Source organism: Gymnoscopelus microlampas (assembly GCF_963454915.1).
Source record: "Gymnoscopelus microlampas genome assembly, chromosome: 3".
Classification (NCBI taxonomy): Eukaryota; Metazoa; Chordata; class Actinopteri; order Myctophiformes; family Myctophidae; genus Gymnoscopelus; species Gymnoscopelus microlampas.
In genome coordinates, this window is record NC_139940.1 from 32,996,824 (window position 1) to 33,020,932 (window position 24,109).

Genomic DNA, 24,109 nt, shown 5'->3' on the forward strand with positions numbered 1-24,109 from the left:
GTTCAGGAAAGTTACTTCCTTTATGGGGGTGTACTCTTACTTTTTCATAATGTACATTCACTCAGCCCACAAAAACATTAGCATAGCAGTCGGTGGGTCATCGACTGAACTGAGAAACACTCCTGCTGGTTAGCACAGAATGAGTCACAATTGCATCCTGTATGCATGTGTCCTTCGTGTGAGTGTAGTGAAGATATGCACGCACAGGCGTGTGAGTGCTCATGCATATTTATTTGTACATTGTACATGTGTGTGTGTGTGTGTGTGTGTGTGTGTGTGTGTGTGTGTGTGTGTGTGTGTGTGTGTGTGTGTGCATGCGTGCGTGCGTGCGTGCGTGCGCGCGTGCCTGCATATTGTATATAATGCCTGAGTTTATTCGTCTCGTTACATAATTGTGATGATTATCCAAACAAACATGGACATTATGTAACCGGTCGGCGGCCAAATAAATCATTTTGGGGGTCCTTGACATGAAGAAGTTTGAGCACCACTGATATAGAAACATACGTTTTTCAGAAAACTGTTGGGATTCAGAAGACATTAGTAGAATTGGCTTCAGGTCTTAATGGGTTAAAAAGGAAATTGTCAGAGTTGTGCATTGTGCGTGCGTGTGTGTGTGTGTGTGTGTGTGTGCGTAATGTGTGGGTGCATGTGTGCAGTATTACTGTAAGTGCTATGATGACAGGGAACAAACGTGGCGTCAGAAGTGCAATGCTGTCACTGGATTGGACCGCATGCTGTGCTACCAGTTGAGAATCTGTGATTTTCCATTGATAAAATGCATTTACTGTATGTGCTTGCATACTGACCAACCACATGAAACCTAGTGTCCCTATTCTGCGGGCGAACATACCCGATCTACAAGCTCCAAACCTGTCAAACACGACATGTTGTGGGCTTGTAGGTCGGCTATTTTCGGTGAAGAGATTTGGTAGACGTAGTACAATACGGGACCCAGGTTAAACAGCGTTTAATCGGCTAACTGTGTGTGTGTGTGTGTGTGTGTGTGTGTGTGTGTGTTTTACAGGCTTCCAACATAGACAACAAGCAGGACTGGATCAAACACGTACGGGAGGTGATTCAAGAACGAACCATTCACCTCCGGGGGGCGCTGAAGGAGCCCATCCACATGCCTAAAGCCACCACCGCTAAACACAAGGGCAGACGGTAGGTTAACGCCACAGACCACAATGTTTGTAAACAAACGTGTAGCGCGGTATTTCCGGGTAGAATGTCTACACAATTTACTGTAAATTAAATGTGACTTAAAAAATAAGTCTAGTTTGTCAACCTGTGGATATTTAAAACAAAATAACATATTTGTAATAGTCAATACCAATATCATAAAAGTCCTGTTATTCCAGAAATAAGATGAATAATTAAATTATAATGAAGAATATTACTGCTCCAATGCAATGCTGCTGGCGTTATCTACTGGGAATGGTGATTTCGTTATTTCTATATACTGTAAGAAGGTTAACACTTTCTCCCAAAGAGAAGATGACTTTTTGATTGAGCGATTGATAATTTGATTGATCAATTAACCCTCTCTCACAAAAAAAGCATTGGTTCACTCTGGACACAGAGTTGACTTGGTTATGCTTCAGGGGATTAATTGTGATGTTGAAGATTATGCTGTTTTTAATGTTCATAGTAATGAACTTAATGGTACTGTATGTGCCTGCAGGGATGGGGAGGAACTGGACAGCCAGGGAGATGCCAGCAGTCAACCCGACACCATCTCCATCGCCTCCCGCACCTCCCAGAACACCCTGGACAGTGACAAGGTACGAACAGACAATGCTTGACAAAAAGCAGCACGCATACAACATGGACAACTTATCAGAATGAACTTATAATTAGGCCTAATGCCCAGTGTTCAATTACACATGTGATGTCATACAACACAAACAGTGGAACATAAACAATATAGGGCCTACATTATGGAATAAACATCAACATTTCACAGTCACTTGAAACTGACTGCCATCTGTCAACCCATTTACCACGTGCACAAACATAGCGTTACAAAACAAGACATCAAAGGCACATCCAACAACATCCAACAACACAAATGAACAGCATTTGAAATATAATATATAAATATAGGACTTACATTTGCAGGAACGCACACAAAACTGAGGATAAACTTGAGCACAACTGTTGGAGCAACTTCTTGATATGAACTGGACACACTTCTGTTCTGAAAGATGCAAGGGGAGCAAAAGGGAAAAGCTTCATTCACTAAATGACCTGCAGGTGCATTCATGCAATTACCTGCAGGTGCATGCGCACCCACACACTTAACGAGCACACACTTAACTCTCTCATGGGCAGCCTTTTGTACAGATAGCAAACTAGTTGACAGCATTAAGGGATACAATACAATGCATTTTTGTTACTCACAATTAGCTACAGTAACTTGATTCATTCAATCTAGTTATACTGTTGTTATTTTTTGATAACCTCCCTTATCAGAACTGTCAGTGACACAATTACCAACGTCAACAACTTACGTAGATGAAAACAACACAAAAGACTCTCCATCTGTCAGTGTGCATGCATGTGTGTGTGTGTGTGTGTGTGTGTGTGTGTGTGTGTGTGTGTGTGTGTGTGTGTGTAATAGCAGCACAGAAGGCCTGTCCTCACACACACACACACACACACACACACAGCAGCACAGAAGGCCGGTCCGCACGCACGCACACACGCACTTACACACACACACACACACACACACACACACACACACACACACACACACACACACACACACACACACACACACACACACACACACACACACACACACACACACACACATGCACTCAGAGTACAGGGACACAAACATAAATCTTGCTACATTCTCATTTCCTCTCTTGCTAACAACACCAAACTGCCAGGTTTGGTGTTAAGTATAATAGCATGGCAGAGTTTGACGTCCCCTTTTGAGAGTCTTACCGATCTCACTGTAATTATTCGATAATTGGCTGTAAATTGACTTGATGTGTACAAACTGATATCATACAGTTCTGTGACTGTTCCCAGACACGGCAAAAGAGTAATGTAGAGCTGAGGAGAGGGGGAGCTGTGTGTGTGTGTGTGTGTGTGTGTGTGTGTGTGTGTGTGTGTGTGTGTGTGTGTGTGTGTGTGTGTGTGTGTGTGTGTGTGTGTGTGTGTGTGTGTGTGTGTGTGTGTGTGTGTGTGTGTGTGTGTGTGTGGCTTGGCGACTGCCTCATGTGCTGTCAAGAACAGCCTCCCACTCTCGTCAGAGAGGATGCTCGTCTTTCTGGCAGACAGGAGAGTGCGTTGAACTGCTGATAGGTAGTGAGGAGCAGCAGTGTGCATCGTTTCATTATCGTTGTTGCCACCAAAGTATATGAACTACTTTAAACCAGTGCTTGTTTGAAACTATTGAGGGTCAGCTGCTGGCTGTGGATTATAGCAGACTATTCCAGTGGATTTGACTGTGCCAGTGACCGTGGATTATTCTAGATGACTGACACTAGACTGATGAACTTTGACATTTTACAGTGAACTGGTACTGTTCAGCAACTAGTATTCTAGTAAACCTTTAGAGACCTTGTACTTTGATGTTGCAGTAGTGTGGGACTATTTTAGCGAGGACTATTGTAGGTGTAGTTGTCGGTGTTCTTGTGCTGCGGTAGTGGACTGTTTTCAAGCATGAAGGAGGACAGGAGCTCGGGTCCTGTTGCTCACCTTCTCAGCTCACTGACCTGTCCTCTCTATCAAAGGGTATGTACTGTATTTAATTATAAGCTTTTTGTTTACCACGGAAGAGGCTATATAGCCCTTACACAGTAAAAGCTTCTGTGTTCATTTAACTCTGAGAGTTACAAGTGGATCAATTCGTAGTGACGATTTTACTGTGTATTCATAAAACCTACAAAGCTTCATTGAAATACTTAGAAAATGGATAATGAAAATGTATATATATGTATAAAAAAAATTATAATAAGCTGCATGAGGTTTGTTGTCTTAAAGACATCCATCCTCTCATCCTGCCAAATGCTGACAAGTAATGAACCAAGAAAAATGTGGGAAAATTTAAAATGAATGATTCAAATTGGTATTTGCAGGACAGAACACTACAGAAGTTTAGCAGTCGCTCATGTTATTTTTGTATTGGCATTTATAACAGTGTTGGTGAATGGAGTTTTATTTTGTTTTTTCAGAATGATGGCTCCTTCCTTTATTTGTTATTTAAAGCACTTTTTATTAAATACATTCCATTTCACATGCTTAGCCTCAAGCAGGCCTAACAGCAAACATCTGTCCTAGTCACAGATATAAATAGTGCAGATATATCATACAAGTAAGCACACATGTTCACAGACACCTACTGTGTAGGGGTCCCGATGGCGCTTATCGCTATGGACACCGTGGAGAATGATTCTGTATCAAACAGTGGTGTACTTATTTGTACTTTACTTGAGTATTTCCAATTTCCAATACTTTTACTTCTACTCCTACACTACATCTCGGATCCAAATATTGTACTTTTACTCCTCTACATTTATTTGAAAACTTGTTACTGGTTACTTTGTAGATTTTGGTTTATCATTACAAAACATTAACCACTTCAGCTCTACAGTATATACATTTCGGCCATTTGAAAATAGCCGATCTACAAGCATATTGTGGATCTGCTATTTTCTAAAGATTTTGTATACATTTGAAAACTTGTGAAATGGGACATTCTGCATAATGAGTACTTTCGACTTTTGGTACTTTAAGTACATTTTGATACCAGCACTCTTGTACTTTTACTCAAGTAAATTTTGTATTCCGGACTTTTACTTCTAACAGAGTATTTCTACATTGCAGTATTGATACTTTTACTTAAGTTAAAAATGTTAGTACTTTTTCCACCACCGGTATCAAACAAATGCGTCACAGGTGACCCTCAGATTGACGATTTGTGCCGTTTTATATAGGTTGTCCTAGGAACTGGCCGTTTGTCTGTATCTTTTAATAGACTGCTAAGACTTTCCATGCATCACGTTGAACTCTGTGAGCTGAGTCATGTTGAGGTCCATTTTCTGAATGTGAATGAGTCACCTCCAGCCACTTAGCAAGACTATTAGAAGTACCTGACTGCATCCGACTTGGGCCCGGGGCGCTCCAACGATCACGGTTGGCCTTCTGCACGGGGGGAAACCGGGCAGGGGGGGGGGGCAATCTCTGTCGCTGCACTATAGCAACTCCTACAGGTTTGTCGTGACGCCTGTTCAACGGGGACAAGTAGTCCCTCTGCATGCATTACAGTACGTGACTTCCGCCTGGCAAAACCAGTGATGGATTAAGACCTAGAGTACGATTAAGCCATTAAAACCGGGAACGCATCTGTGTAACCACTTAAACCATTATTTTATACTTTGGCTATTCAAAAATAGCAGATATACAAGCTCATAGCGCGGCACCGAGTGCCACGCTATGAGCTTGTAGATCTGCTATTTTAGAAAAATCGTGAAAATGTGTGCAAATCTTTGAATATATATATATTTTTTAAAGTGAACATTTTTAAGTCAAATCTTTGCACCTGGGGGCTCCCTGGAGATAGGGGTCCGTGGCCCAAATACATATAATTTTGGAGGTCGTACCACATTAAAAAGTTTGAGAACCACTGATATAACAACATACGTTTTTCAGAAAACTGTTATAGAACATCAGGCCTTAATGGGTTAAGACTCATGGAGGCACCCTGGTCCATAATTGGTCCATGGGTGGTTGACGACATCAGAGGAGACACATGGTCGCCTACACCCTCACACATGACCAACTGTAGGGGTTAGCAGTGACAGGGACTACATGAGTGGGGGAACATTGGGAATTGGGAATCCCAACGACTACATTGGGAGTAAAAGGGGGGAAATGGAAAGGAAAAAAAAAAACGCTTGGTTGGAAATGAAAGATGTACCTGTCCTGTTTCTTTGTTTGTGAAACCAGTTGACATTTACTGTGTATGAAATATTAAGTTTATTACATAAGTTTAACTTGTTGATGCAAATACAGTGCAAACCATGCTTGGCTGCTAAAGAGCCACCACAACAGCCCTTACATATTGTATATACCCATTACAGATTACTTAACGTTCCAGTTTAAATGACGTTTGTGCTTGTAATCTGTCTGTCTGTCTGTCTGTCCGTCTGTCCGTCCGTCCGTCTGTCTGTCTGTCTGTCTGTCTGTCTTTCTTTCTCACATTCAGTCTTTCTCAAACAACAAGTATGGATGGGTGGACACACTAGTAGCTCTACAGCCCCCTAGTGTCTGTCCTTCACATCGCTTTATGATACTGTGGTCCGTCGCTACACCTCATTAAATAATATGCCCCCTCCCCTCCCTTCTAGCTGTCCGGTGGCTGTGAGCTGACAGTGGTGATCCATGACTTTATGGCCGGCACCGGTGGGAACGGCGGGGAGATGACGGTGCGCCGAGGCCAGACGGTGGAGGTCCTGGAACGACTCCACGACAAGCCGGACTGGTGCCTGGTCCGCACCACTGACCGCACCCCGGCCCAGGAGGGCCTGGTGCCCTGCTCCATGCTCTGCATCGCTCACTCCAGGTCCTCCATGGAGATGGAGGGGCTCTTTAACCACAAAGGTAGGAGACGCGTGACTTACGGGTGATTTATATTTAGTTGCGCACCGGTTGTGGCGCACCGGAAATAACCGATCTACAAGCTCACAACGCGTCGCATGGTGATGTGTTGTGAGCTTGTAGATCTGCTATATTTTACTTTTGGTACTTTTAAGTACATTTTGATACCAATACGTTTGTACTTTTACTCAAGTACATTTTGAATTCCGGACTTTTACTTGTAACATAGTAATTCTACATTGCAGTATTGATACTTTTACTTAAGTAAAACATTTGAGTACTTTTTCCACCATAGGTCACATCACACCATGCACAATGAAGTATATCAGGCCCTTTACTTGTTTTATCAAAAACTCCTGTGGGAAGTTAGTGGGAAGCATGATTTCACTCTCACATTCTCACACAAACAATTGCATAGCAACAATTAAATATCTGAAAATTGAGGGATTGCTAAAAAGCTATTTCCTACCATAGAATGGGATAGGATAGCATAGATGTTGACGGCTATGTAGATGGATTTTATAGAGAGTACCCTTAAACAGCTGCTTGTGGAAACTCTAATCGTGACTCCCGTCTCTTGCTTATGCCAATATGTGAGACTCACAAGTGGAAAACCAACGTATTTGTTTTCTCTTTTGTCAGCATGAAAAATAAACTGACACTCTACAACAGGAATGGTGTCATAGTCTGCACCCTGCATTGTGGGGTCCAAAGTTGTTAGTCATCTGTATTATGGGGGGTTTCCCCTGGGTGTGTGTGTGCACGCAAGCCAGGAATTCCACATTTTATATGTTTGCTTGCTGTTTAAAGCTTATAATTATCAATATTATATATCATTACCTGAAATGTGGATATTTGCGTGCTTTCTCTCTCTCTCACACACACACAATACCCCCTCGACTAACAATTGTGAGTTGAAGGTGAGAGGGAGAGACAACATCTATCTAAGGTCAATTCAGAAATGTAGGTTCAGTCTAAGGTAATGGTTCTAAACCACTTGGCCCGTTGCGTAAACAGAGAGCCGACCGATGTCAGCCATTGTCATCGTGTCCTGACTTTATCCCAATAAAGTTATGTTTCGGCATGCCTCCATCTCTCTGTAATTAAGAGTGGGCGCGTGTTGCGCAGCTTGTTTCCATGGTGTTATGATAATACATAACATTTCTGTTGTCATAATGGAGATGTTCCACATTTGTATTTGTGTTGAAGATGAAGAGTTATTGTTTGTTTGACTCCATGAGTGTAGAATTTCCCAACTTTTGACTTTTCTTGATTACATTGCATTTGTTTACTTGAACTCCTTCTCTTTCGGCCTCCTCGGTTTCCTGGTCATGGTTGTGCTGACTGCTGTTCTTTTTCTGTTGTCCTTAGTTTCTTGGTGGTACCTAACTAGTCATTATAGTGTGTTTTTTTTGGTGTGTGTGTGTGTGTGTGTGTGTGTGTGTGTGTGTGTGTGTGTGTGTGTGTGTGTGTGTGTGTGTGTGTGCGTGTGCGTGCGTGCGTGTGTGCATGTGTGCGCGCATGCGTGTGGTCAGTCTTTTAAAAGAAGTTGGTCTTCACAAAGTTCCCTGCAGGGGTTTCTTTCAGTAAATGAAATGAAGGCAGTTTCAGAGGAACAGGAGTCATCATTCTGATGAAGATGTACTATTCAATATTCCAAGCTGCTCCAGTGCTTTCTCATGTTTTATGAATAGAAAGTCTCAGGCTTTCTGACATTACTGAGCATCTGAGCAGGGGAGGGATGATTATGACGGTCTCCAGGCACAAGTAACTAAGTACCTTTACTCAAGTACTGTACTTTTGAGGTACTTTTACTTACTTGAGTTTACTTTACTTTTTCTATACTCTATTACTTCTGCTCCACTACATCTAAGAGGCAAATCCAATCCACTACAATTATTTGAAAACTGCAGGCTTTCTATTCCTGGAAAGTTTGTATGCTACAATAAAAAATAAAACAATCTGACGGTGATGTCACTGGTAGGCGGGTTTCTGAAGTGCCAAGACCAAGACCAAGTAGATTTTTTTTTAAACAATTTTGTCATGAGCATTAGTGACGACCAAAGTCGTCCTTTAACTAAACTTACAGGGATAGTTCACCCCCAAAATGTATTTTTTTCTATAGATTATCCCCCCCATGGAGAATTCATGGATATTTTTTTGTTTCTATCGCATTCCTAAGCCAATAATTTGATGACCGACAGCGGTTCCGGTAAAAGAGTCTCCTTTGTGTCTCCTACCGGAACCACTGCCTACCGGTCCGCTGGTCATCAAATTATTGGCTTAGGAATGCGACAAATATCCCTGAATTCAAGTCTCCATGGGGTGACTAATCGATAGAAAAAAATATTATTTTGGGGTGAACTATCCCTTTAAGCAGTATTTCATACTTTGGCTATTTGAAAATAGCAGATCTATAAGCTCACAACGTGTCGTTGTCTCCAGGAAGTTTCCCTTTTCCCCGCTGTGTCACGCAAACACCACTGAGCAACTGGGAGAGTGAGACAGAGACAATGTTTGTTAGGAGGTAGTGGACTGTCTGGAGGCAAAGCCACAAAAAGAAAATAAACAAATGAGTAGTACAGTATAGCTGCAGTCCCACCATGCACGTATACAGGTAATGTGATGCTATAAAGCATGGGTTTTCAACTGGTGGTCCGTGGACCACTGGTGGTCCGTGAAGGTATTGCATGAGGTCCCTGACCATGCATTAGTTATGTAGTTATGAAAGTGAAGTGAAGATTTGTATTTTATTTTATTTGTATATTATTTATCGACCTCTTGTTGAGAAACAGTCAATGTTGTCAGTTACTGGGAAGTGAGAAACAGTCAATATTGTCAGTTACTGGGAAGTGAGAAACAGTCAATATTGTCAGTTACTGGGAAGTGAGAAACAGTCAATATTGTCAGTTACTGGGAAGTGAGAAACAGTCAATATTGTCAGTTACTGGGAAGTGAGAAACAGTCAATATTGTCAGCTACTGGGAAGTGAGAAACAGTCAATGTTGTCAGTTACTGGGAAGTCGAATGTCAATAGCTTCCATATAAATGGGAGTTAGAATCTCAGGGAAACTGTCACCATTCTTAGGAATTAAATGTGCTTATAATCAATCGCATGTGTCTGCTCGCTCACACATAAGTTGCAATGAATCAGTTTTTTAGCTCTGGACCACTATAGCATATCTCAGTTAAATAATAACTGTTAAGGGCTTGATTTAATTCACCTCGAATTAACACATTAAAGTAAGCCCTTAACAGTCATTATTTAATTTCAAGCTTTCCCCCTATATCACCCCTCCCAACACAACAGTGGTCCCCAGGTTGATTCTCAGTCAGGGTGGTGGTCCCTGGTTCATAATCAATTGAAAACCCCTGCTATAAAGCTATCTACAACTGGGTGGCAGACCTCACAACAGGTGACGCCATTCAGAGTGTTCTGCTCAGTTGAGTTAACAAGACACTTTAACCTCAGAGACTTTAAAGATTTGACACAGAATTGACCTGTCAGGTCCTTTGTGTGTGTGTGTGTGTGTGTGTGTGTGTGTGTGTGTGTGTGTGTGTGTGTGTGTGTGTGTGTGTGTGTGTGTGTGCACACGCACGCACGCACGCACGCACGCACTCACGCACGCACGCACGCACGCACGCACGCACGCACGCGCACACACACACACACACACACACACACACACACACACACACACACACACACACTGTCCACACATACATGCACATGTGCAATGCATGTGGTCTGGGTGAAAGAACAAGGGGTCCTGTGATGATCAAAAGTGAAACCTTCTGCGGATTCCTTGGAAAATCAGGTTGAGGTGACTCCCATCAAAATGGTAAACACTTGTACAATTAGATTAGTGGAATTGAGTGTGTTCTTCTTGAACAGCTCCCTCTCTCCGCCGACCTAGCCATTTCACCAAATTAGCAAGATTTACAGTGAATGCCTCTTTTTCGGAACCCATTATATTGATGCAATGATATAAGTGATGGCATGCTTGACAATGCGTCTCTGTACGAGATGGCGTGTTTTGTGTGTGTATATGTACCTACACTCTTACAGGAAACAGTGTTTTTGGTCAGAGCCAGGGAGCTTGACTAATAGGGAACACACGCATATTTTAACAGGGAGATCTTTGTACGTGTAGCCTGTTTAACTCCTCCTGTAGTAGCCTGTACAGTGTCCACAGGGGACTTGTCACGTGGAGTGCTGAGACTGGGATCTTTTATGAAATAGGCTGCATGAACTAGTATGAAGAGCTCATTAGTTAACAGTCACACCTATGGAAAAGCCTATTGTGCATTCATTAGAGAATGTAGAGAGGCAGAGATATTATTGGCTAGATACTGACAAGAACCTTTATCTAAGCGATAACAAAGACATTATGGCATTTGAGCAGGGAACGTTTGTTTTCAATCTGCTCAATTCTATTGATTTTCAAAACAATGTCTATAATAATAAAAAATTAAAAAAAGCCAAACTTTTATGCCTCCAAATGCCTTGTAAAATATGCATCCACCCACACAAAGTGAGTGGGTGCAATTACAAAGGGTAATACGGTAGAATGTGTGTGCATCTCTCCAAAGGTTCCTTCAGAACAGCGGAGGCATAGTGGAGGCTTGCCCAATACCCTCACAGCAGCCCACTCAGTAGGGAAGGAGGGAGGGAGGGAGAGAGAGAGGGAGAGAGAGGGAGAGGGAGAGAGCGCGCACGAGAGAGAGAGCGAGAGAGAGAGAGAGGGGGAACATCCCAACGCAAATGCTGCAGTTGACTTAACTCTTCACTGCATGACTATATACAATCACTCTCTTTAAAACCTCCGCTGTGCAGTTACTGAGATCATTACTTGTGATGTTAAGTCTTGTAAAAACTGAATGTGTTGTGAGGCATTGCAGTGAATGTGGGAGGAGGTGGTATACTGTAGATGAGGCTTGATTTGGGGGTGACATGGCCCATGGAGTCGAGTCCCTGGTGACGCTCAGTCAACTCTGTCACATGGATTCATCTCGAGGCGGACACTCCGACAACTGCAAGTTCTGGGTACTGGACCTGGGTATGTACTATGTTATGTGTAACATGAGTGCCAGGGTTATTTGTATGCAGTTGAACATACACTAGTATCTCCCATTCTAAGTGAGGATTATGTTCATGAGTCTGACATACTGTATACTTTTTTCTGATTATTTTCCTGGGTGTGATCTTGAAAGGAAGAATGCAGTGTTGATTTTGACAGCAAATTCTGATTTAGTCTTAGTCTTAGTCGTTTGAATAACACACCATTTAGTTTTAGTCCTATTTTAGTCATCTGAAATTGTTTAGTCTTAGTCTAGTCTTAGTCGACTAAATTAACACTGGAATTCAGTGTTTTTTTGTTTGTTTGTTCTTTAAGGGTGTCCCAATATTCAATATTTTTAAGGCTTGTATGTCATAGCCTTTATATGTTGATTAGATATTGCAAAAAACAATAAAAGAATGAGAAAGGGGTTCATGTGGTTTGAGTGCTCCAGTTCCCACAATGCTGAATTGTTTGGTGTCACTTGGATGTTCAACATAAGTACATACTGTATATAGACTGCATGCTTTTCATGGGGGAGTGCAATACATGAAGAGAACATGTCTGCACTTTCATTGTACTTTAATGATGGTAAAAAAAAGAAAATGTCAAAGAGAGTTATTTGTTTTATCGTGACATTACTGTAACACAATGCAATGGACAGTTGCACCACTGTTGTGTTCTTCAAGAGCCAGTGTCAGAAATATATCTATTTCTGTATGTTTTTGCCCACTGTAGATTTCAAATCCAATGCTGACCTATTATTTTCAGGGTGGCTTATGGATATTCATTGATCAAAGGTGGATTATCGGGAGGTATTACGAATGGAAGTAATTCTGTGAGCAAGCTATAATGGGATTGAATTGTCTGGATTGAGGGTGACCAGATTATGAAGCCTACTGGGTCAGATTGGTGGCGGACAGATGGCCAAAGGGGTGTTCATCATGACAGACCCCAAGGAGAGGAGAAAATAATGGAACAGAATAGAAAAGGGTCCACATACAGTACAACGGAGGAACCCGAGCCAGCATCTAACCAAAAACGTTAGGTGATGGATGGACACACCAACCTATTTTGGTTGTCTCACAGTCAAAAACATTAAACCAATTTAAATACAATTATTGTTGAATCATCACAGAACCCAGAAATAGTTTCCTTTTATAAGGTTCATAAATGGAATTTTCTTTGGCACCGTGTGCAGACAAAAAGCAACGTAAATGTTCAATGCAGAACTACTGTACCAGCGAAGAACATATATATACTGTAGACAACTCGCAAAGGACATGTATGCAGAATATACATTTAGACACCAGACTATACTTAGACATACACTCTCTGGGCTCATCTTAGTTCTATATTCCTCCACCACACCCTTCTTAACTCATGTGTCATGTCCTCTCCAGCATTGTCCACATTCTGTAGATTGACTAGCATCCCCCCTGGGGCTTTCCCACACACTGAAGCCCCCTCTGTGCGTCACCAGACACTTCAACTGTCATGTGTGTCCATGCGGGAATTGTGTGCATTTGTGTATGTTTGCGACCCTCTCCAAAGGAAGACACAGTCACATCAGGAATGCCTCCCCAATGTGTCACCTCTGGAATCCCAGGCAATTCTAGAACCCCCCCCCCCTCCCCCAACCCCCCAACCCCCCTTCTGAGGCAGTGACCATAGGGCAGAGGCACCCAGAGCTGTAAATCTAGCATGTTTACAACAGTATATTTGGTTTGGCATGAATGAAACGGTGACAAAGTTGGCTGTGGTGAAGAAACAGTAGCACGCATCTGTTTAAAATAGGATCGTTGGAATGTCCCTGAGGATATCAGCTAACAGGGTAGTGGAGAGAAGACGCTATGATGTTGATGGGACGGTCAAGTACTGATTTTAAGGTCCTTTCTGGCAGTTAATTAGCTGTTTGGTTTTGGGTGTGCGTGTTAAAGTGCGTGAGCTTGCAAGCTTGAGCATGCGTGCCGCTTTGTTGTCAAGCAGTGGAACAGTGGGTTGGTGTGTATTTGACCGTGTCCTCTGTCCTCCTGTGGCTGCTGTCACAGTCATCTGGGCAGTAAGGTACCCTGCTGAGTCTGCTGATAAGCCAGCCAGGATGGCATCCAGACACTTTATTCCCAATTAGGACACTGTGAGACATCAGTCTACCAATTAGACACTGGTTAGATGCCCTGCTGGGCACTGGTATTTTGTCCACATACTGTAGATCAAACTTTTGTGAAGTGTAGTACAACCCTAGCTTCCATATGATGTGTAATGTGTATAATGAGTAAAAGGACAAAGGAAAGAGCTGTAATACTACATAAGATTATGTACAGAATACTCCAAAATGACACATACAATATTGTAAAAAATAAAAGTGATCTACAGCTAAATGTATGCTGTAGAGATCTCAACAAGACTGAGTCTAATAACTGAAATCCTAGAGACTTGCTGTGTGTTGTTCTGGAGGTTAACTTTCATGACAATCTTCTGTATGAAGCACCAGTACTGCTGTCACCCATGAGTGTTCAAAGGTGAAGTGTCTTCATGATTAAAGACACACCACAGGGCAAAGAACACAGGTCGTGACGCAGACTGCAGCACTGTGTGTGCGTGTGCCGATGTATGCGTTGCCATGCATGCACCTGCATTCAATGTATGTGTCTCGGGTTATTTTACAAGGTAGGAGATTGTCGAGGTTGTTGACCCCGTGCTCCACCCCTTTACATCGCCGTTAACAAGATCACTACAGTCAGCCCAGTGAACGCTGATTCGCTGAACATAATTTTGAATTGGCCCCCACATGATTCCCATACTTTTTGCTTCCATGATAATTATAAGAGCAAATCTACAGCTAAGATGATGCACTGATGAGTGTTAGTTTGATTTGACTGGTATTATTTAGTTCATTACAAAGGGAAAAGAAGCAATACTCACTCCCTCATCCTCTCACTCAGCAGTGTAAAACATCTGTCTACTGGTGTAATAACCCAGCCTCCAGCACGACGGGTCGTGAACCATGTAGGAACCATGCTCTGTTTGCTCGACATACCTGACCTCGACATGTTTATGGGTTCTCTGTTGTGTTTGTTCAACATGCTGGGAGCAAGTCTCCCTGTACTGTGAAACACCCTGCACTGGTTGTCAGTGGTGTAAAGTAACTAAGTACACTTACTCAAGTACTGTACTTAAGTACACTTTTGAGGATTTTTTACTTGACTTGGAGCATTTCCCATTTTCAATACTTTTACTTCTACTTACTAGTTACTTTGCAAATTTAGATTATTATCACAAAACATACATTAACCACTTGAGCCCTGCATACATTTTGGCCATTTGAAAAGAGCCGATCTACAAGCTCACAATGCGTTGTGATGCGACGCATTGTGAGCTTATAGATCTGCTATAGGGGTGTGCCGATACACTAATTTCACCAAACGATACGATACGATATTTGGCTCACAACTTCGATACGATTTCGATACGATACGATACGCACTTTTTTTTATTATGAAAATATATGGGGGTGTAAAAAAGTAAATGCAAAAAAATAATTCTGTTTTTGCATTATTCAGACATGCAAACTTGTAGCTTTTCAGCTACAATAGCCGTTTTCAATCCAAATAGGGCAATAGTGTGACACCTGACCCCCCAAAAAAAAAACATGTTGTCACCCTTTTCACCTCGGGGCTGTTTGCATGCCTGATTATAATGATTGTAAAAAAAAAAAAGTAAAAAAAAAAAAAAAAAAAAAAAAAAAAAATTTTTTCAAAACGATATTTTTTTTCCCCAAAACGATACATATCGTCGCGAAAACGTATCGCGATATATCGCGGGACGATATATCGGCACACCCCTAATCTGCTATTTTCAAAAGATTTGTATACATTATGAACTTGTGAAGTGGGACATTCTGCACAATGAGTACTTTAACTTTTGGTACTTTAAGTACATTTTGATGCCAATACTTTTGTACTTTTACTCAAGTAAAGTTTGATTACCGGACTTTTTCTTGTAACAGTATTTCTACACTGCAGTTTTTCCACCACTGCTGGCTGTGCAGGGTCTGGTCAGGGCAAAAAGGAAAGTGTCTTGACTCTCTCTCTGGTATTGAATGAATCACAGGATAAAGAGATGACCTCTTCAAATGATAGTACCCCTGGGTGGGCGTAAGATATCCATGCAACAGGGTTGTGTGGGCAGTGTCGTGTAAACATCCACCACATCGCCAAACTGCTATCATTCAGAAGGTGCTGGTTATGTATTAAATCTCTTGTGTGAAAGCAAGTGATACGACGCTGTGATAAATCCCTGCAGTCAGAGAGAGGACACTTGCGGGGCATAATGTGGGAGATGTTTTCCTTTCGTGGAAAAACATCTTTTCGTTCTCCGCATGCAATGTGGGAACACATGCTTTATATCAGCACGGCGCAGTAAAACATAACTTTCCCAAAGACTCAACAACTGATACACACGCAACTCACGCAGGTGTGCTCATGCAAGAACAGGCAGACAGACACGCCACAACATCTATACATTTTAGTGCTGTGTAATTCAATGGGCAGAGGGAATTTCCATGCCTACCATTTATGGGAAATTGCCCTATGGGGTCACATAAAGTCATCCAACCTAGTCACGTAGTTTGTAATGTTTGGTCCTTAATATTTAACAGATGCCACTTCTCTGTGAATTTCAAGTGCAGTAAGGGCACATATTTGAGATCTGTACTGAGGATACTGTAACATAAAAGTTTCCCTCTTAGAGTGTTAGTTTATAGAACATTTGCTTCATGGTCAGCTGTCAGCTGCAACGGAAGTTAGCACTCCTAGCGTGACATCTTGCCACAAATGAGCACTCCAAACAGGGATTGTCAAATAACTCAACAAAGCCATTTGTACATATAGGCTTCACAATGCTTCACAAAGGGGGTTGGTAATAAACATAAATCATGTTAAGTACTGTACATAACTTAAAATTACAGTAGCTCTGATTTCACTGAACAGTTCTGCAATCACACGCACCTTAACTAAACAGGAAATAACTGAACTACTTTACTCTTTCTCAGCACAGACTGCTGTGGGGTGAGCATAGGTTTAAATGCACCACTGGTGACGTAATCTAGTTTTATGGATGGTCAAGTAACATTTTCACATCGACAGTAGAGTTTGTGAGGGTTAGAGTTAGACTATCCACCGAGTGAAATTGGTGGCATGCTGCTGCTCTCTGGGCTGTGTCAGAAGGAAAATGCAATAAAGACAGAAGGAAGATGAAAGGAAAAACATTGTCTTTTGAAACAATAGTTTTCATTGGAGAAAACACAGTATGGATGAGATAAATATTTTGTGTCCACAGATAGGTAATCGCAGTGTACATATATGAAGACAGAGTGATGTACATTTTGTCCGCATTGCAGGACAATCCTAAATTATAATCTATTTAAAGGCAAATGTCCGGGGAGCTGGGTGAGTCTGTATACTAGGAGGAGGTAATCTCTTTTTCCATTTGTTTTGGAGGAAAGGCTTACTTTAAGCAGATTCCAAAAAGCTTGTATAAAAGTGGGTGAACGGTCAAAAGTAGGACAGAGTCTAACACGCTGCACTGTTCCTTTAATGACAGCTTGTACCACCATACAGATGCACTTGTTTTTGCAGGCATGCTCCTTCTGGAAATCATTTGCTGTTCTGCAGCATGAGAACATCATCCCATGAGAGCTCATTCACTCTCTCCGCTTCCAAGGGAGAAGTGAAACAGGCTACGCCAGACCTCATTCCAAGACTCTTATATTCAGCTGAGATTCAGTTCTGATCAGGTGTATCATATATGAAGACATATGACACAAATAAGAAACGGTATCGATTGATTCAAATTCCTAATGGACGCGGGCTTGCATTTGGACACTGGAACAGTGCTATATTCTGAAATGAGCCCCAGCAGCATGTCCAGGTTGTTATCCCCTCCACACCCCCACTTTAGCAGGCAGCCTATTTTAGTGCGGGAACATGCTGTGACCCGTCTTTGAACTCTGACCATTTTGTGCGAGGTGAAATGTCTTGAATGTGTGCGCACTGTGACGGCACACATCTGAACTCCAGTTAACAACTGTGACATCATCGTCACAAAGCACTTAAGTTGGCTTGGGTATCTGTTAGTGCCGCTTGCGGGTTACTCAAGTGAGTAAGTACAGTAAGTAATAGGTTGAAGTGGTATCACCCGAGCAACAAGGGTGTCTGTGTCCCAAGGCGATAAACCAGGGAGATGTTTTGTACTACACCTACTGTCAGCTCCCAGTACTTCATCTGAGTTACACAAGCCGTACTACTCATACGTTGAGTAGGCGGTGCCCGGGATCGAACCCAGAATCTTGCGATTCCAGAGCGAGCGCTCTTGTCTGTCGCTTCTTGCGGATGACCGAAATGCCATGAATAAAGGTTGCTGGGAGAAATCCAGTTGATTGGAGGCCGCGAAAAAATTAAAGAAGGAAGACATTATGTACTGTAGGATGGCAGCAAGGAAGGGAAGAAAGAGGGATGTGGCGGGAGGTGTCAAGTTGAAATGAGGTGGATCATTGATCATCCCTGCATCCTCCCTCTATACCCATACAGCACAGTACATACACATTTGGCAATCAATTTATTATGATTCAGCTCCCTCCTACAGTCTCCCCAAGGAGCTGCCACCACTGTGATGGGGAGGCCAGTGCGGCTTATTCAGATAACATGCACGTACACACACGTACACACAAGCACACGCAGATGCACATGCACAGTTTGCACACACACACACACACACACACACACACACACACACACACACACACCCGCACACACCCAAGGGAGAACAGCTTATGCAAGTTTTACATAATGCTGTGGGCCATGATTTTCAAATTAGCAACAGCCTGTTCGCTTTCAACGCCATCTATAGTTTGAAGCACAATTCAGCACGAAGGCACAGGGAATGGACACACACACACACACACACCAAATGTCCTTCTAATTGCCACTTTGTCTGTAGAAACATGATGATGACCCATTTATAATCCTGACTCCTTTTATGAAGGTGAAAAGAATCGGTACCAAATCTCGCATTTCAAACGTTCACGTCACGCATTCATGAACATTCTTGTATCTCTCTTCCACCCCCCCCCCCCCTTTCAGACACCCTGTCCGTGTCCAGCAACGATGCCCTGCAGCCGGGCTCCAGCCACACCCTGGGCCCTCACACTCACAGCTCTCCGGGGCCTAAGCGTCCAGGGAACACCCTGAGGAAGTGGCTGACCAGCCCCGTGCGGCGGCTCAGCTCCGGGAAGGCGGACGGCCACGTCAAGAAGCTGGCCCACAAGCACAAGAAGAACCGCCAGGACGCCAGGAAGAACGCAGACGCCATGCACCAGAAGGACTCTGACGACAGCGCCGCCACGCCACAGGACGAAACCCTGGAGGAGGTGAGGGATCCATTATACCATTTAGACCAGGGACGCATCTGTGTCATTTTTAGATTTCTTTGGCTATTTTTTTGAAAAACGTTTTTTTTTCAAATATTTCAATATACATTTTTTTTTTACAAGCGAACATTTTGAACTCAAACTGTCTTTTTTTTGAAAAAAACGTATGTTGCTATAATCAGTGGTTCTCAAACTTTTTTCCATGTCAAGGACCCCCAAAATGATATGTATTTGGCCGTGGACCCCCATCTCAAGATATGTTGTTCCAGGGACCCCCCCCCCCCCCTCCCTCCCCAGAAGCAAAGATTTGAGCTTTAACAAAAATATATATATATATTCAATGATTTGCAAAAAGGTTAGGACTCTCCTAAATCAGGATCGGCATCGGACCCATAGATCTGGCATCGGTCGATGCTTGATAAACTGGTTTACAATGTAATGTATGTCGATGTATGTTCAACATCAACTTAGTTAACGCTATTTTTTTCTCTCTCTCTCTCTCTCTCTCTCTCTCTCTCTCTCTCAGCGCATGCGTAATGAGGGCCTAAGCAGCGGGACCCTCTCCAAGTCGTCGTCGTCTGGCATGCAGAGCTGTGGGGAGGAGGAGGGTGAGGAGGGTGTGGACGCCCTCCCTCTACCGCCCCCTATGGCCATCCAGCAGCACAGCCTGCTGCAGCCTGACTCCCAGGACGACAAGGTGAAGAGACATGATGTGCATGCACTGATAGAGACATGCACACACACACGCGTGCACACTCACACACACACACACACACACACACACACACACACACACACACACACACACACACACACACACACACACACACACACACACACACACACACACACACACACACACACACACACACACACACACACACACACACACACAGATGGTTTGATCGCTTGTTTTTTGTGTAATTTTTTTCTACCTTTGCCACTGTGTTTCAGGCTCATTTAGTTTTAAGTCAATTCAAATCATTGCATGCTTTACATACAGTACATGACAGTAAATGTCATTTTTAATCATGCACAGCCACAAAGGGCTTGCATTAGATTACATTGTTCTTGACTTTGTCACTAATACATCTTTTTCTGTTTCCTTCTTTTCTTTATGGTTGCATGATCCTATAATATCTTCAGCATTATGTTGATTTCTGTTCTGATTCTCTTCTCTCCCAGTTTCCCTACCTTTCCATGTAAAAGAAAAACCTTCTGTCACTCCTGTTATGATTCTCTTTACCCACTCCTGTTCTTCTTCCTGTTACTTGATATCTCCTCACACATTCATTCCCCTTTGAGCTGTATACAATTGCTATTGTTACTGTAGTGAATACTCCATTTAAGCACTGTAGACTGCTGAGGTTTTGGGCAGCCAAATGGTGTATTCTCTTTAAGTCTTGTGTCGTATCGGATATCTCCTGGAATCCTGGCACTTTGCCTCAGTGTGTGCTTGTTACTGGCCCATTTCAGAGTCGAGCATTTCCTCCAATAGAATATTTAGCAACATTCCCTCTCTCTGTAGACATTTGACCAAGTTCAGAGAGCTGTCTAATCCAAGAACTTGTCCTTGACCTGAGCCCACCTCATTACCCTTGTGTGTTCAACATTAGCCTGTGATTAGCTCCAACTAGGCCCCAGTTCAGCCAACGATTAGGGACATCACACCCACTGTAATTCTTATTTGGACAAATGGGATATCGGGAGTCCAAGCCCATCAATGGTGAGCCTGACCATTCACACAGTATGTGTGACACATCACATGTTCTAACACATCAGCTGACATTATTGTCTTATGAGGCAGCACCCAAATGACAATTATCATATTATTATTATTATATTATTATTCATAATTGTTGATGTTTTGTATAACAAGGCATCATGGGAGGTTAAAAAAGGAGCAGTAGTGCAGGTCTTAAAGTAAGCTATCATAAAAACAAGTGGCTTATAAATTCTGTCTATAAAGTCTGTCTGTTGTTCTGTAAACCGGTCACTCTCTGTCTGTCTGTCTGTCACTCTGTCTGTCTGACTCCCTGTCTCTCTCGCTCTTCTTCTCTCTTAATGTCGCTGTCTATGTCGGTCACTCTCTCAGGCTGCTTCCCGTCTCTCTGGTCGACCTGGTAGTTCAGAGACTCCCAGTGCTGCTGAACTAGTCAGCGCCATAGAAGAGTTGGTGAAGAGCAAAATGGTATGAACAAAATTACACTGACCACACACACACACACACACACACACTCATTACCCTGCGTATCTAGGGTTTGGGTGGGTGTTTTCCTACGTGCTCTTTTATGGTGTTGTTGGAGAGGATCGTGTCATAACCTACCAGTCATCTGTCATCTGTCATGTCTGAACATGGACTCACTGTGCCAGCTGTCCCCCCTGTTCCAACCACCTGGCATCCGCCCCCCCACAAACACACGCCCACTGTACCCTGTTCCAACCACCCTAGCAACCACCCCCCCCCACAAACGCCCACTGGCCTACATTTAGACACATATAAAAGTCAACACTACAATTACAATGATGTTGGTTTTCATATTTTTGGAATGTAAAAACATGATGAGATTAATGTTCTCTTTCAATCCTTCATCAACACCTTTATTTCATTCTTTGTTTTGTTTGTTTTCTTCTCTCTTGTTTTTTTCGATGTCTCTGCCACTCCTCTTCTCACGCATGTCTCCATCATGCGTCAGTCTCTGGAGGACCGTCCCAGCTCTCTGTCAGTGGAACAGGGGGACAGCAGCTCTCCCTCTCTCAACCCCTCTGACAACTCCCTCCTCTCCTCCTCCTCCCCCATCGACGACTTGGACGAGCGCAAGTCTAACTTCCTGAAGAGAAGACAGTGAGTTCTATCTCTGTCTCTTTTTTTTAATTTAAAGATTGTTTCTTTCTTGGCATTGTATGCTTTATTTAGATAGGAGAGAGTGCAGCGACACAGGGCAGTATAATGGTCAGTGCACTACCTGGCTGGGCCAACAGGCAATCCCCTCAGCTTGTTGTGAATACTGGAGTTACATATCGCCACTGTCAGGCAGATCCATTGTATCTCTATATTTCATATTTTAGTTTTTTCAATATACTATATTATTTATACGTCATCGTACCAAAACTGTATTATTTTTTGTATTATAATTTTTTTATCCTTTCCCTCTAATGACATGAAATAGGGATGCCAGTTTGAAAGTGATTAAGTTTGTCTCCCATTGACTGTAGGTTTTTGCCTGACAGCGACAATATGGAAAGAAAAGAGGAAAAAAAAGAAATAGAGAAACCCTATCTTATGGCTATAGTGCTATCTTATAATTGCAACGATTAGGACCCCCATAAGCACAGCTACAGCTAGTTTCATCCATTTGTATGAGATGGTGAAGGTTTGTTTTCCATCCCCAGCTATGTGCTACTGGAGCTGGTGGAGACTGAGAGGGACTACGTCCGAGACCTGGGATCAGTGGTGGAGGTACAGTAAGGAAAATTACCACCTGAAAAACAACTATCAGATGGGCCTACTGAATGTATCTAAACATGTATTTCAAACCTATGTGCACTGCCAGGGCTACATGACCAGAATGAAAGAGGAAGGAGTCCCAGATGACATGAGAGGAAAAGACAAGATCGTCTTTGGAAACATCCACCAGATCTACGACTGGCACAAAGAGTATGCTGACTGTCTCTTTCAGTTTGACTTTGACATGAATTTCTGTGAATAACTGTCTTTCCATTGGAATAGCTTTAATTTGACTTTTGAAAACAGTTTTACCTTAATGCAGTGTCTCTTGACTGCTTCACAGCTTGTTCCTTGGAGAACTAGAGAAGTGCTTGGAGGATCATGAGAGGCTGGCTCCTCTGTTTGTCAAACAGGTGAAAGAAAATGCATTTATTCATTACTCGTTAATTCATTATCTTTTCATTTCACAACATCTACAGCCAATATAAACACTCATTCTAACATGATCAGGTATATTTGGGGGAAGTGAAAGAAACCTTCATACTGTACTGCAGTGGTGTAAAGTAACTAAGTACATTTACTCAAGTACTGTACTTAAGTACAATTTTGAGGTATTTGTACTTTAGTTGAGTATTTCCAATTTCCAATACTTTTACTTCTACTCCACTACATCTCAGAGGCAAATATTGTACTTTTACTCCACTACATTTATTTGAAAACTTTAGTTACTAGTTACTTTTCAGATATAAATTATGATATTATGAAGCATACATTAACCACTTTAAACCTATTTTATACCTAGGCTATTTGAAAATAGCAGATCTACAAGCTCACAACGCGTCGCATCGCGACGCGTTGTGAGCTTGTAGATCGGCTATTTTCAAATATTTAGTACTTTTACTTTTGGTACTTTAAGTACATTTTGGTGCCAATACTTTTGTACTTTTACTCAAGTAATTTTTTAATTCTGGACTTTTACTTGAAACAGAGTATTTTTATATTGCAGTATTGGTACTTTTACTTAAGTAAAGAATTTGAGTACTTTTTCCACCACTGCTGTACTGTATGTCTCTGCCTAAAGCCTCTCACTGCTGTCTTTCTCTTCATACTGTACTGTATGTCTCTGCCTAAGCCTCTCACTGCTGTCTTTCTCTTCATACTGTACTGTATGTCTCTGCCTAAAGCCTCTCACTGCTGTCTTTCTCTTCATACTGTACTGTATGTCTCTGCCTAAAGCCTCTCACTGCTGTCTTTCTCTTCATACTGTACTGTATGTCTCTGCCTAAAGCCTCTCACTGCTGTCTTTCTCTTCATACTGTACTGTATGTCTCTGCCTAAAGCCTGTCACTGCTGTCTTTCTCTTCTAGGAACGGAGGCTACAGATGTACGTAGTGTACTGTCAGAACAAGCCCAAGTCTGAGCACATTGTGTCTGAGTACATTGACACATACTTTGAAGTAAGAATCACATTTTACACACTTAACCATCCTTTCCTCATGTTTTTATATAGCCTTACAGTGTGTTGACTGATTAACATTTTTACTCACTTCA

General features: G+C 42.4%; 1 protein-coding gene across 3 annotated transcripts in view; it reads left to right on the plus strand.

Moving 5' to 3' along the window:
• triob (trio Rho guanine nucleotide exchange factor b) overlaps positions 1-24,109 on the plus strand; it is a 154,961-nt gene that overhangs the window by 115,605 nt on the left and 15,247 nt on the right. For all 3 annotated transcript variants that reach the window (XM_084053314.1, XM_084053316.1, XM_084053315.1), the window contains 11 exons: positions 1,028-1,167; positions 1,688-1,787; positions 6,372-6,624; positions 18,824-19,110; positions 19,637-19,807; positions 21,206-21,301; positions 21,807-21,955; positions 22,504-22,570; positions 22,665-22,768; positions 22,902-22,971; positions 23,926-24,015. In XM_084053314.1, the coding sequence (XP_083909440.1) occupies positions 1,028-1,167; positions 1,688-1,787; positions 6,372-6,624; positions 18,824-19,110; positions 19,637-19,807; positions 21,206-21,301; positions 21,807-21,955; positions 22,504-22,570; positions 22,665-22,768; positions 22,902-22,971; positions 23,926-24,015 (1,527 nt within the window). The remainder of the gene's footprint in view (positions 1-1,027; positions 1,168-1,687; positions 1,788-6,371; positions 6,625-18,823; positions 19,111-19,636; positions 19,808-21,205; positions 21,302-21,806; positions 21,956-22,503; positions 22,571-22,664; positions 22,769-22,901; positions 22,972-23,925; positions 24,016-24,109) is intronic.